The sequence below is a fragment of the Cydia pomonella genome, unplaced genomic scaffold, assembly GCF_033807575.1.
Source record: "Cydia pomonella isolate Wapato2018A unplaced genomic scaffold, ilCydPomo1 PGA_scaffold_48, whole genome shotgun sequence".
Lineage (NCBI taxonomy): Eukaryota > Metazoa > Arthropoda > Insecta > Lepidoptera > Tortricidae > Cydia > Cydia pomonella.
In genome coordinates this window covers 40,764-55,812 of record NW_026907881.1, presented here as the reverse complement: position 1 = coordinate 55,812, position 15,049 = coordinate 40,764, and the positions used below count along the sequence as shown (strand labels likewise).

General features: G+C 37.6%; 2 protein-coding genes and 1 long non-coding RNA gene across 3 annotated transcripts in view; all 3 read left to right on the top strand.

The window, feature by feature from the left end:
- The window catches only part of LOC133534074 (transcriptional repressor CTCF-like), a 40,735-nt gene that overhangs the window by 7,160 nt on the left and 18,526 nt on the right, over window positions 1–15,049 (top strand). Inside the window, exons 3-7 of the mRNA XM_061873168.1 lie at window positions 606–756; window positions 10,678–10,844; window positions 11,988–12,124; window positions 12,708–12,825; window positions 14,182–14,298. Of these exons, the coding sequence (XP_061729152.1) occupies window positions 606–756; window positions 10,678–10,844; window positions 11,988–12,124; window positions 12,708–12,825; window positions 14,182–14,298 (690 nt within the window). The remainder of the gene's footprint in view (window positions 1–605; window positions 757–10,677; window positions 10,845–11,987; window positions 12,125–12,707; window positions 12,826–14,181; window positions 14,299–15,049) is intronic.
- LOC133534075 (uncharacterized) lies at window positions 5,460–7,268 on the top strand. The gene is made up of 2 exons (XR_009801970.1): window positions 5,460–6,075; window positions 7,126–7,268. It is a non-coding gene; the product is annotated as an uncharacterized LOC133534075 (long non-coding RNA).
- On the top strand, window positions 8,344–10,656 carry LOC133534073 (uncharacterized). Its single transcript, XM_061873167.1, has 2 exons — window positions 8,344–8,834; window positions 9,482–10,656. Exons 1-2 carry the CDS (start codon window positions 8,483–8,485, stop codon window positions 9,523–9,525), a joined length of 396 nt encoding a protein of 131 aa, XP_061729151.1. The 5' UTR covers window positions 8,344–8,482; the 3' UTR covers window positions 9,526–10,656.

Genomic DNA, 15,049 nt, shown 5'->3' with positions numbered 1-15,049 from the left:
ATTAATTGTTGCATATAGCGTTGTTGTAATACGGGCATTGCATTTAACTCAACCAAACAATTGAAAACTGTGACATCTCAATGTCATTTCGAACATCGATCGTCCGAGATAGTATTTACGTTTAGTAGCAAATGTATTAACTCGTACCAAACATTAATCAATATGTAAACAAGCCCTAAGGTAAATGTATACGCTCGCAAGGGCCTTATGAGATAAAAATGAATTATTGATTATCTCCGAAATTGAGTTAATTAGAATAGCGTTGTCTTTGAGAAAGTTACTTAATTTAAGCTCAGGAATGCACCCTTGAAATTAAAAACACGGTGTGTAGATCAGCTAAGTTATGTTGAATATAAGTATTTGATACTTTTGTGTTACACGTCACACTTTACGCTAGCGTCTTGAGCGTCGGCGTCTGGTCAGCGCTATGGAAAATGGCGTCGCTGCGCAGTTGCGCCAACGTTGCGTCGAGCAGCAATATAGTTGGCTAGACGAGCTCGAGAGACGCTATTTCCCCCCTTAGTAAAAAATCGAGTAGTACAGTGGTTTTACTATATATATTTCAGACAAAATAACCTGCCTCTAACATAAGTATTTTATTCCAGTGCCCGGACTGCACATACGCCTCCCCAGACACGTTCAAGTTGAAGCGACATCTGCGCACACATACTGGAGAAAAGCCCTACAAGTGCGACAGCTGCAACATGTGCTTCACGCAGTCCAACTCGCTCAAGGCCCACAAGCTCATACACAACGGTAAAATAATTTAGGATAATTTATTTACCAGAATTTTTATTTGACTTTTATGTACATGCGTTTGGTTTTTAGATTTTAAATTTAGACATAGTGATTTTTGTGTATGTAATGTTATTTGTATTATCATTAGATTGTATATGGATTATATTTGCAATAAACATTTACCAGAATTATGTCATATGACATATGACACTAATAATTGATTAACCATCTCTTCTTCTTCTTCAACCTAAGCCTTTTGTCATTGCCTGGGGTCGGCTCTCCTTGTCCTCTTTCTCCACACAGGACGATTTGTTGCAGTTCCGGCGTCAATATTTGTATTTTTCAGGTCATTCTGGACCGTTGTCAGCCAAGTAGCAGGACGTCTTCCACGGCCTCGTTTCGTCGTTGGTAGATCCAGTGCTACTCGTACCATGTGATCTGAAGACCGTCTGAGCACGTGGCCGTACCAACGTAATCGCTTTTCCTTCAGCTTTTCTTCAATAGGAGCGATTTTAAAACTGCCTCTCACGTATTCGTTACGGATCCTATCTTTCCGGGTGGCTCCAGCTGACCAGCGAAGTATGCGCATCTCTGTTGTATGTAGTTTTTGAACGTGTTGTTTTGTTGATGCCCAGCATTCGGTTCCATAAACTAAGGCGGGTCGTACTGCAGTTTTATATAATTTACCCTTTATTTTTAAAGGCATTCTTTTATCACACATAACACCGGTCTACTGTCTCCACTTCATCCAGCCTACTGTGGTTTTATGGGTTACGTCTTGTAACCAACGACGTAATTGATTAACCATCTAAGAATAAAATGTCTAAGATACTCCAATTATAAAGCCCGACCAGGAATATATGATCATTGTCAAGAGGGCGCTGTTATTCTCATGTATAGGATGACAGTTCAGTTTAGTATGAAAAAATTAGTTCCAGTGAAATTCCGCAACATTGCGCGTGATCAAGTGATCATATATTATTGGTCAGGCTTTACGTCTATTTACAATTGGCTACTTGACAGTTTTTTTGTAAATAATGTCAATCGATCTCGATTTTCCTGAGGATCAAATGTCTATATAGGACTCATGGCATTTAAGCAACACAAAGGTCAGAAATGAGAGTTAAAGTCTGACGCCCGCACTCGACGATTGAAACGCCTCTAACAAAATGTATGGAAGATCAAGAAAATTGCTATTTTAATCCTGAAATATTGCGTTTTTGAATATAGTTGTCATACAAGTTATTTTTCAATTTGATTTTGATAGTTAGAAAAAAAAAATTCAGACTTTGGGGTGTTGTATTTTTTTTTAATCTTAGTATTTCTTTTTAAATTCCACCCTTTTTATAATGGATGACCCATGTTCTATCCCTTTAGCTAAATTTTGTTATAATATTCAACATGAGTCAAGTACGCAATTATACTTCAATCTGGCGTAAAGAGTTCTGTTTTTGTAATATTGGCTACAAACACAACAAGATATATACACCGTGTTTTTATTGAATTCCGTTAACTTCGGGGTATTGGTAAGTACGTTTAAGGAAACTCCATGACATAGTTATTTTCCAAAAAAAAAATTTTTTTTAATATTATTTTAGAATTTTTTTTTGTTATAAAAAGTAATTAAATGTTGCATATAGCATTGTTGTTGCACGGGCATTACATTTATCTCATTCAAACAATTGAAAATTGTGACATGTCAATGTCATTTCGAACATCGATCGTCCGAGATAGTACCTACGTTTAGTAGCAAATGTATTAACCCGTACTAAACACTAATCAATATGTGAACGGGCCCTAAGATAAGTGTACACACTCGTAAGGGCTTTATAAGATAAAAATAAAATAATGATTATCTCCGAAATGGAGTTACTTAGAATACCGGTGTCTTTGAGAAAGGTACTTAATTTAAGCTCAGGAATGCACCCTTGAAATTAACGCAAAAAAAAAACACGGTGTATAGACATCAGCTATTGCATATGGCGAATTCCTGCCCTTTTTATCAAAAATAATTCAAGTTTCTAATTTAGGTTCTCTGATGTCTTTTCCGATATAAAACGTTTAAAATCAAAACATTGGCTAAACGAAATGTCCATATTTTAGATACAGGTGTATACCCGTTTTCCAGGCCGCACCAATCTACAAGGTTTTCCCAAAAAATCCAAATATATTCCAATCAATCCAGCTCTGATGATTCATTTGAAGACAAGTAACATTTCCTGAAAGTGTAATCTAATTTGAACCTTAAATCGGAACGCTAAAGTTGAAATTCTAATGGCGCGTATGTGGTCGATAAATCGTACTATGCCTGGAAGAGAGATTGTTCGAGACAAGTCTCAACATAGCTGTAAACTTTATGTTTAATATTTGTTGCTTGCAACATTTGAGAAGAGTTTTGTCTATGATGGGCTGTCAAGGGCCTATTTCGTTCTGTGCTATAACTGAATGTACTAGCGTAATAATTAGCTTTCAATAAAAGTTATTTTTCCTAATCGCATTTTGATTCAAACATGCGATTGTTGGTCCTTCGAGCTTTTTAAAAGTTTAGAATCAGTGATTTCGTGGTTTTACTACGTATTTCGTTTGCTGGCTGGGCGAAGGTGACTTGCTATATCTTGTCGCCGCCCGCCGCAACCTCGCCCAACCCATTGTTTGGGCGAATTTATCATCGTGATTTCGGTTGATATTATCCTGAAATCGTTTAACTCCGTGCTGCAACAATCATCAGGAAAGTTCCCGTTCGTCGGCACAAAGGAATTTTTGTGCAAGTACCGGCGGATTTATTTGAGCGGTACAACGAGAATACTTTGCTTTGACAAGGTTGTCAACTCAGGTGGGACTAGATTGTAAGGTTGGTAGTACGGATCATCGGTCGATGCGTGTGTGCGTGCCTTTGACAGAGTTGGCGGTAAAAGTGACTTTTGGCTGTCAAAAGTGATGAAATAATACGAGTTTTGAGGGAAAAACAAAAAGAATATATTAAAAAACTTTAAAACAAGATTAACATGGAACGTTGCTAGCCGCGTATATATGGCAAGTAGATGTACCTAAAAGTCGAGATTTACTCTCACGCGCTGCGTCGCGTTGCATGTAGTAAAACTGCAGGCGCTTATGTTTGTGGCCTATTTCCAACACCCTCCTCTGGGCACAAACCCATTGCCATTGAGAATGTCTGATGCTTCGGCCGGTGCAACCCTTTTGTCAGTACATCGGCCAACATATCTTGAGTGCTTTTGTAGCGAACGGAGATTTGTTTGTTGGTAATACGCTCCCTCACAAAATGGTAGCGTATATCGATGTGCTTGCTTCTGGCGTGGTAGATGTCATCACCTGAAATGCTAATAGCACTCTGATTATCGCAAAACATGACAATTGGTATACCTGACATGGTGGGCCAAAAATCTTCTTCCAATTGTTTGAGCCAGATGGCTTCTTGTGTTGCTGTAGCTAGTGACATATACTCCGCCTCAGTGCTCGAGAGAGCTATTGTAGGTTGCCTTTTAGAGCACCAACTAATGGCGGCACCCTGAAAAGTGAAGACATATCCAGAACAGGATCTTCTGTCTTCAGTATCTGACGCCCAATCTGCGTCGCAGTAGCCTACTATATTGGCATTATTTTTCTTGAAGGTAAGTTTTAAATTTTGTGTACCTCGCAGATATCTTAAAACTCTTTTTGCTGCCATCCAGTGCTGTGCTGTAGGTTTATTGTTAAATCGGCTTAATTGATTTACAATGTAGGCTATATAAGGTCTGGTACCTTGCGACAAGTATAAGAGACACCCTATCAGCTCTTGGTATGGGATATCTTTTAAGACATCGTCATCATTTTCAGCCTTTTTCAGTTGCAGATTAGCTTCACACGGCGTATGCACTGGTTTGCAGTCACTCATATTGAAACGAGTAAGTACCTTCTCTATATACATAGTTTGATCCAGAGACATTTCATTCAATGATTTTTCTTGAGTAATTCTAAAACCAATACAACATTTAGCTTCACCCAAATCCTTCATATGAAACTTTGTACTCAGTTTCTTCTTTATCATCTTGACAGATTTTTCGTTGTTATAAAAACATAGTAAATCATCCACATAAACTGTCAGAATCAATATATCTTTTTCATTGACTATACGATGATATATGCAAGGATCTACTCTGGATCGTGACATTCCTATTTCTAATAAAGCTGCATTGAGCTTTTTGTTCCATTGTCTGCTGGCCTGTTTAAGACCATAAATGGATTTTTTGAGTAAGCAGACTTTGTCGCCTTCTTCAAAGTATGGTGGCTGAGACATGTAAATGTTTTCTTCAATATCTCCTTGCAAAAATGCAGTAACTGCATCCATTTGATGAATTTTTAAATTATACTTTACAGCCAAACCAATTACGTATCTTATAGAAGTGTAACGTACCACAGGTGCATAAATCTCATGATAATCTATGCCCTTTTTCTGTTGATAGCCCTTTACAACCAATCGTGCCTTCAATCTTGATACATTTCCCTTCTCATCTGTTTTGGTTTTATAAACCCACTTGCAGGGGATTACTTTTTTATTTTTAGGCAAATCAACTAATGTCCAAGTATTATTATCAAGCAGTGATTTATGCTCTTCTTTCATAGCATGTATCCATTGTTCTGCCTTATTACTCTGTAGCGCTTCAGAAAGACTTTGCGGATCCTTATCTAAAATACTCATTGCAGATTCACTGTTCATGCACATAAAGGATGCATCATCTTGTGGAGGATCAGCTTCATATATTTCTTCTCGACGTCGCGGTCGAAGATTCCTATCTAATTGTGGAATTTCAATACTCTCTTCAGGAATATAAGACTCATCATTAGGATCTGAATAAACTGATGTAGGTGACGATGACGAATCAATATTTATAAATGTACTATTCAGTTCATCAGTTCCAACGCTATTATTATCATCATCCTCTTCTCTCTCTTCAGGTAAAGGTAAGTAAACTGTTTTAGGCTTTGGTAAGTTTAATTCTTCCCTTTTGTGTGACAATTTTTTTTTACTCATTTCCTGTGTAACATCATTTCTTTGATCACTAATTTTTTTTTCTTTTTCAGGTGCAGATGTATCATCATGTACATTTCCTTCATGTGTACTATCTTTCCTTTCATTACTAATTACTTTTTCTTTTTCAGGAGCAGACTCATTATTAATTATATTTCTTTTTACAGTGGCCTCGAGAAATACTACATCTCTACTTGTTATAGTTTGCTTATTTTTAGGGTCTATGAAACGGTAGCCCTTTACGGAGTCACTATAACCGACAAAAATCAACTCACGGGATTTTGGATCCAGCTTTTGGCGGCGTTCTTTAGGTATGTGAACCATCGCTTTGCACCTAAAGATCTTCATGTAGCTTAAATCTGGTTTCTTGCCTGTCCAAACCTCTTCTGGAGTGACGTAGGAAAGGGCTCTCGTCGGCGAACGATTTATAATGTGCGCTGCCGTGACCACTGCTTCGCCCCAGAAGTTGTTCTGTAATTGAGCATTTAGTACCATACATTTAGATCTTTCAACAAGAGTTCTATTCATCCTTTCGCATAATCCATTTTGTTCCGGCGTATATGGATTTGTAGTTTGGTGCAATATGCCAAATTTCTTGAGATAATTGTCAAAAATTTTATTTACGTATTCTTTGCCATTATCTGTCCTTAGAGTTTTAATTTTCTTATTAAGTTCATTTTCAACTCTTGCTTTATATTCAACAAATTTATCAAAAACTTCAGCTTTACTCTTCATGGTAAATACATATACTTTACGTGAAAAATCGTCTATGAAAGTGACAAAATACCTGGCACCTCCAAGTGATGCAGTTTGCATCGGTCCACATACATCGGAGTGGATGACTTCTAGCAACTCAGTTGCTCGGGAGCCTTCACCTGGAAATGGCTGTCTAGTCTGCTTTCCTTCAATACAACTTATACATGTTATATTTTCTTTACACGGAGACAATTTTACACCGGTAGTACAATTTGGAACTTTTTCCATATCTTTGAAGTTTAAGTGACCCATTCTTTGATGCCAAACAAAATTGTCATCATCAGCAACCGCGGCAGGCATGGCATGAACTTTTTCTTTTATTGTATTTAACTTATACATATCATTAATCTCAATGGCATCTGCTACTTTTAAACCAGTTTGTTTATTGATTATTTCGCAGCCAATTTCATCAAATTCAATTTTACAGCCACTTTTAATCGTCTTACTGACAGATATAAGATTAGTGCCTATATCAGGTACATAGAGGACATTTCTTACCTGTATTTTACTTATGTTTCCTTGTGTGTCAGGTACTTTGATTGTTACATCTCCGCAACTCTGTACTTTGAGTATGTTATTGTCAGCAATTCTGATGCTTGTTACAGGTGGTGCCCTTTCGTCCTCAAGCCATTCTCTGTGTAACGTCATGTGCCTCGACGCGCCCGAATCTACGTACCAGTTCAGCGAGTCATTATGTGTGGTGGCACTGGTGGCTGAAAAAGCTGCAATAAAACCATTATCTTTATTATCTAATTTATTTTTCTTATGCCAACAGTTTTTGCTTAAATGTCCATATTTGTTGCAAAAAAAACATCTTGGTCCTTTTGATTTACTTTGCCCTTGCCCTTTATCAGACTTTTTATTGTCTTGCCTTCTGGAGTTTGAGTAAAATGCAGTTGTTTCCACAGTTTTTACTTCCTGTAACAATTTTGTTTTAATGGAATCGGCACAGATTTTTACTCCGGAACTCTCAATAGCCATAATCATGGGTTTATATACGTCTGGCAATCCCGCTAGCATTAACGTTCCCAGCCATTCATCGTCTACTTTAAATCCAATATTTCTTAAACGATGTGCAGATGACATTATTTTATTTACGTAATCTTCTATACTTGCACTTGTTTCTAGCGTAGTATTTATTAAATCTTTTAGCAAGCCCACTTTCCGAGTCAAGCCCGAGTCCTCAAACGCTCGCATTAAGTTTTCCCACACCTCTTTGGATGTTTGTGCCTCTCTAACATGCACATATATTATGGGGTCAATAAGTAAAATAAGTTTTGACTTAGCTTTAATATCCTTTTTAGCGTCGACTGACTTGCCGGATTCTGGTTCGATGCATTCCCATAAATCTTCCAACTGCAAATAGGCTTTTACTGCAAAACTCCAAGTGGCGTAATTTTCTCTTCCAGACAATTTTTCAATGCTCAATAATCCATTATTAGACGTCATTATAATGTATTACACTTGATATTAAACTGAAAAAGAATCCTACTTGGTGCCCGTTTTAGGTTAGAATGACTTGAAATTTTACTTTAACTATTTCACTTTAAAAACACTTTGACTTTCAATTGTTATTCTATGTAGGCATGGGGCGGCCCATAACCTGATGAAATAATACGAGTTTTGAGGGAAAAACAAAAAGAATATATTAAAAAACTTTAAAACAAGATTAACATGGAACGTTGCTAGCCGCGTATATATGGCAAGTAGATGTACCTAAAAGTCGAGATTTACTCTCACGCGCTGCGTCGCGTTGCATGTAGTAAAACTGCAGGCGCTTATGTTTGTGGCCTATTTCCAACAAAAAGTGACGTCTGCTCAATTGGAATTTTCTTCACGGGCTTTGCAACTTTTGCAAGTGTTTATATACATATTTCAGCTGCGATTATTAACAAAGTTGTTTTATCAAAGTGCGGGTTTGTGCTTAAATAGTATTAAGCGTTTGTTTCGTGAAATACGACAATGGCGGAGCTCAAGAAGTTAAAAATAATGCGCGGCCAAGTCAAGGCAACTATGACTCGCATCGAGCAGTTTGTCAACGACCCCAATACCTTAAATTCCGCCTCTCTTGATACTTTGGAGGCTCGAAAAGAGAAGCTAGCCTCTTCCCTCAAAGATTACGAGGGAATCCAACTGGACATATTGAGCCTTGATGACAAGGACACAGAGGATGCAGGTGACTTTGAGGACCGCTACTTTAACACAATAGCGAAGATTAATGAGGCTCTCAGGTCTCTAAGAGGGTCAGATACAGTTCAAGCTGCTGGTGTCTCTTCTTCAAAGTTACCCCATGTTGACATACCAGTGTACAATGGTGAGGATGTTACCCTATTCAAACCCTTTTATGAAATGTTCATAGCAGTGATTGATAAAAACAAAACATTATCAGATGTACAGAAGTTGTTTTACCTAAGAAAGTTTTTGTCTGATGAAGCACTATCTGTCATTGTAAATTTGCCTTTAGTCAATGTCTCATATATGGAGGCATTAGAGTTGTTAAAAAAGCGATATGACAATAATGTTAGGCTAATCATAAGCCATATATATGTTATCTTAGACATCCCATGTATGCCTAAGGGAACTGCGGCCTCTATAAGGTCATTTGTATCACAAGTGCAGCAGCATCTGCATGCACTTAGAAACTTAAAGGAACCAGTTGATAAATGGGATATGTTGCTCATTTCTATATTATCCAGAAAGCTAGATCAATATACTAGCCGGGCTTTCCATTTAGAGAGAGACCCACAAACTCTTCCAACGATGTCGGAGTTTATTGCATTTTTAGAAAGGCGTGCTATGGCGCTAGAGGATAGTTTGCCTCAAAAGAGTATCCTAAATGATAATGTAGGTACTTCTAAATTTAAATCTTACCCCAAGGTTGCTAATGTTGTAGCATCATTACCTGGTTGTAAATTTTGTACTAAACCTGGCCATGCAATCTATAATTGTGTGAAATTTCAGGAAGCCTCCGTCGAGGACCGCTTGGCCTTTGTGCAGGAGAATGAGATGTGTGCAGTTTGTATAAACCCTCACTCAGATAAACCTTGCAAGTACAAGTTCAAATGTAAGATATGTAAGGGTCATCATAATACCCTTTTGCATACAGAGGATGCTGGAGGTGCCAATCAACCAGTGGCAGCATCTATTGTTTTGACATGTGTCAAGAAAACATCTAATAAAAAGGTATTACCCACAATTAAAGTTAAAATTGTTGATAAATTTGGCCGTGATGTTTACTGCCGTGCATTGCTTGACACTGGCTCAAGTGAATCCTTTGCCACAACTTCTCTTGTAGAAAGGCTGGGTTTCTCCACTGTGGCAGAATGTGAAAATATAATTGGTGTAGCTAAACAGACCATCATTATGGATAGGTCAGTAATTATTACTGTGGAGTCTTGTCAATATCAAGATGTTAAATTTAAGGTTAGCTGTCATGTTGTAAAAGATGTAACGGCACATTTGCCACCACAATATGTTGATTGTTCAGCACTAAAGTTTCCAAGCCATGTCAAACTTTCTGATGAAAACTTTAATGAACCATCAGAAATTTCATTGCTACTGGCAAGTGATATTTATTTTAATTCATTATTAAATGATTGTATCAAATTGCCTGAAGGACTTGTCTTGCAAAGCACCTTATTTGGCTATGTTGTTGGTGGCAAGATAAACCAATCTGGTAGTATTTCAAACAGTACAAATTTAATTGAAAAATTTGTTGAAATGTGACAAATTGTATGTCAGACCTAATACAAAGCTGTGTCCTTTATCTCCTGACGAAATATTGTATATATCTTGTTAAATTGTTGTTTTCGATCTCTACCTAATGTAAATTAGCTCACCTTGCCCGGCCCAATTATGTTCGAGACAAGTCTCAACATAGCTGTAAACTTTATGTTTAATATTTGTTGCTTGCAACATTTGAGAAGAGTTTTGTCTATGATGGGCTGTCAAGGGCCTATTTCGTTCTGTGCTATAACTGAATGTACTAGCGTAATAATTAGCTTTCAATAAAAGTTATTTTTCCTAATCGCATTTTGATTCAAACAGAGATACTACACTTGGGTTGGTTTTTGCCGATTTACAAACTATTTTTCACCTAGTTTATGACAACTGGCATAGTTCATGAGTATACTCATGTTGTTTTTTTTTTATTTCAGTGGCAGAAAAACCCGTGTACCGATGCGAGCTGTGCCCAGCCAAGTGCGGACGTAAAACTGACCTCCGGATCCACATACAGAAGCTGCACACCTCGGACAAGCCCCTCAAGTGCAAGCGGTGCGGGAAAACGTTCCCCGACCGCTACTCCTGCAAGCTACACAATAAGGTACAGAAAACAGCAGCCAAATAACACTAGACCCTACTCATAGTGATGTGTTCCTGCCGGTGAGTAAGGTTGCCAGAGCTCAACGAGGGGGGCCGGGTTTACATAGGCTACGGAGACTGCTTACCATGAGGCGGGCCGTATGCTTGTTTGCCACCGACGTAGTATAAAAAAAAAGGTGCTGTAATGGATCGCTTTTCACTTCTCGCTTCCCTCGTTGTCACATTTAGGGAGCAAATATTATGATTGATAGGGTGTTTTTCATGAAAAATGTAATTTGTTGACAGACCGTCGCTTAATTTTGACTTGCATTCTCAAGCCTCTTATGGTTAAATCCGTTTGTGTGTAGCCATTTTCAGAAAATGCATATAACTTTTTTGAGAAATTAGAATATTAAAGAGTTATTTCTGCTCAGAGTCACGAATATTTTTTGTCAGAATTTATTCCCAGTTTGTCATATAGATTGTATGATTGATTGTGAGTCAAAAGGAGATATATTATTTTTCACCACACCAACTGGTAAAGGCCCTCTTGATTGTTCAAAAACTAATGAGAAAAATGCATTTTATCCACATGTGGGGCAAAGTAATCAGATGCAAAATTTGAGTCGTTTCCTTATGTTAGCTGGTAGAATTTACTTTAAAATTATAATTTTGGATGATAAATTTTTAATTAAGTTCATTTGTATTTGATTTGGTTTTGTTTTTTTGTTGGTATTTCATAGTTAGTATTTTACTCGCGTTGGTGTGGTGAAAATGTTGTGTTTCACTCGGAGGCAAAGTTTGTTTAACCCTCGTGCCTTGAAACCCTCGCAACGCTCAAGATTCCACTTCTCGATTCAATTTTGGAATCTTTTGCTTGCTCGGGTATCAATATTAGCACGAGCGGTTAAACAACAACTTTGCCCCCTTGTAAAACAAATAACTATTTTCAATTGAAAGTGCTTCTGAGACTGTGTTATAACACCAAAAAAAGGCTATAATAAGTCCTGCTTTTAGTTATAATATTGCTTACACTGTTACACCATACGCTTAAATAAATTTAAACCAACAAATTTAAAAGTAAAAAGTGCGCGTTATTCGTAAAAATATTTACATTATATTAAACTTAGTATCTGCTTACTGATAGTGTCCTTTGTTGTTTTAGACTCACGAAGGGGAGAAGTGTTTCAAGTGCGACCTGTGCCCGTACGCGTCGACCATGCTGCGCCACCTCAAGTCGCACATGCTCAAGCACACCGACGAGAAGCCCTTCGTGTGCACCGAGTGCGACCAGAGCTTCCGGTACTTGACATACACAGATTCAGTATAGTAGGAGATACGTTATAAGGAATCTGCCTCATTTGTTATTAATTTGTTTGTGATAAGAAATAAATGATAAATACTCAGTTTTACTTTTTTTTGTTATTTATTCGGATATTATATCAAATAATAGATTATTTTATATATAATCTAACTGTAATAGGTTGCCTTATTAAAAAGTTGCTCCAGTCTATGGTTGCCTAGGTTGACTGGACCTACTAAGTCAAAGTCAATCATCATTCGCTTGCCCTTATCCCATTCATTTGGGGTCGGCGCAGCATGTCTTTTTCTTCCATATCTCATACAGTACATTACGATACAAGTGCGAAAAATAGGAAATTCGAAACGAGTGGCGATATATTAAAACACGACCGAAGGGAGTGTTTTTAATCGGCACGAGTTGCGAATTACCTATTCGCACATGTATCGTACAACGTTTTACAGTACATATGGCCCTTTAAATGTTCGACACAGTAACGTAATATGCTAATTTTCGCACTAGTGCTATAAAGTAGCACCATATGTACTGTAAACATTTTTATCAAAGTTTTTTTTTTTTGTTTAGTCAGAAGCAATTGCTGCGGCGGCACCAGAATCTGTACCACAACCCGGACTATGTGCCCAAGCCGCCCAAGGAGAAGACTCACGCCTGCCACGAGTGTAAACGCACTTTTGCGCACAAGGTTGGTCCTCGTTTCTAATATATTTAGTCTCTTTTCATCACACTTGCCCGAAAAAGATCTTATTTCATACAGGTGTACTCAAGGACAAAGGCCTATTTTGTTCCCGCGGGTGTTATGGGTTGTAAAAAAAGGTATAACTCCCTAGGGTGTTATAGATATTTAAAAAAAATATGTCACTTATTCATACAAACCAAGTAGCATTAACGAGTTTTACTTTTAAAATACTGTTTGTAATTTAATATTTTTGTTTATGTTTAAAAATATTTAATTTAAGTGCTGTTTAAAATATTTTTACATAATTTTCAATCGTGGCTGAATGCCGAATAGGTCTGTGCCTTCCATGCCTATATATATACAGATTGGTCCCGTTTATGTTAAAACTCAGTTCTGATGAAGGGATCCCTAAGGAATCGACGGAACTCTTCAAATGTGAAAGGCATACATATAATGATTTTTGTATTTTCATCAACAAATCAAGTATTTATGTTTGTAGAAGTGACATTTGATGAAGTGGAACTGCTGATGATGAACAGAACGGAACTCTTCAACGATGCATAGTTCACGTTTGGCAATTTGTCCTCTTTGCATGTTTGTAAAGCTGTTAGGTTTTCAAGGCACATTTTTATACAAATCAGTAGGGCTACGATGGTCGGCTCTTTATCATTTGTCACCATGCCTGTCACGTTCTAACAAGTATGTAAGTGTGAAAGTGACGGGCATAGTGACAAGTGATATAAATGGAACCATGATGCCACCACTGAAATGTGTCAAGGTGGGTGCGGTGACAAAAAAAAAGTTACCTCCTTTTCGACATAATTAGGCGTAGGACGCTGTCTTTTTAATTTAATTGTATGAAATCAATAATCAACAATAACTGTTCTTTCACTAGTCTCACCCATTGAAATCGTTTTTTTTTAAATTACGTTGTTTAAGCTTACACGGGGTACAGGTTATGTTAAAGTATGTAACTTTACTTTTGAGTGACATTAACGTGAGACACTTCATTCGGTTCTTGTCTGATTTAATTTTTTTGTGTTTTAATTATTTATATAAGAATTCAAGCCTTGGCGACCCTCTACATCTCTAAGGATAATTTAATATCTTTTTTTATATTTTATCTCTGACACTTAGAGACTTAAACATCTCTAAACTATTTTAGTATTTTATGGTTTTATTTTATTTGACATTTAGAAACAGTATACATCTCTAATAAAGTATTTATTATTTCATCGATTCGATATTTGTAATTGTTTTTTTTTTTTTATTGATTGTTTGTAAAAATGGACATGTAAAAGTGTCCCTGTGGCCTATTTGCTGAATAAATGTTTGATATTTGATATTTGTTGTGACCAACAGGGCAACCTGATCCGACACTTGGCGATCCACGACCCGGACTCGGGGCACACCGAGCGCGCCCTCGCGCTCAAGATCGGCCGCCAGCGCAAGATCAAGTACATGCAGCCGCGCGCGCAGGTAACACCAGATCGGATCTTTTTTTTTTAATACTACGTTGGTGACAAACAGGCATACGGCCTGCATGATGGTAAGCAGTCTCCGTAGTCTATGTACGCCTGCAACTCCAGAGGAGTTACATGCGCGTTGCCGACCCTAACACTCCGCACCCTCGTTGAGCTCTGGCAACCTTACTCACCGGCAGGAACACAACACTATGAGTAGGGTCTAGTGTTATTTGGCTGCTGTTTTCTGTAAGGTGGTACTTCACCAGTTGTGCTCTGCTCTAGATCTGGAATGACATCCACTGGCTGTGCCCTATCACACTAAGCGAGATGACATTCACAGTGCCCATACCTCTCTTGTGGACGTAGTTTAAGGACGTACCCGGGTCCCGTGTCCTTTCTTTCGCATAATTATCGAAAGTCATAATGTAATAATAGTCATATTATCATTAGTCATAACTCTGAAACCGTTCACTTTTCAGGAATTTCCTTAGGTTATCCTATAGATAGGTTAGGTTAGGTTTGTTTTATGGCAATCCTGAAAAGTTTTGCGTTTGTGAGAAAAACTAAATTATGGCTAACGAAAATGCGGATAAACAATACATTATGACTTGAAACTTTATAGGAAACAACCAGACCCCACCAGATACAAGTGCGCAGAGTAGGAATTACCTATTCGCACGTGTATCGTACAACGTTTTACAGTACATATCGTTAGGTGACGAGCAACTCACTAATTACTAAAAAAAATATTAAGTAAAAATCAA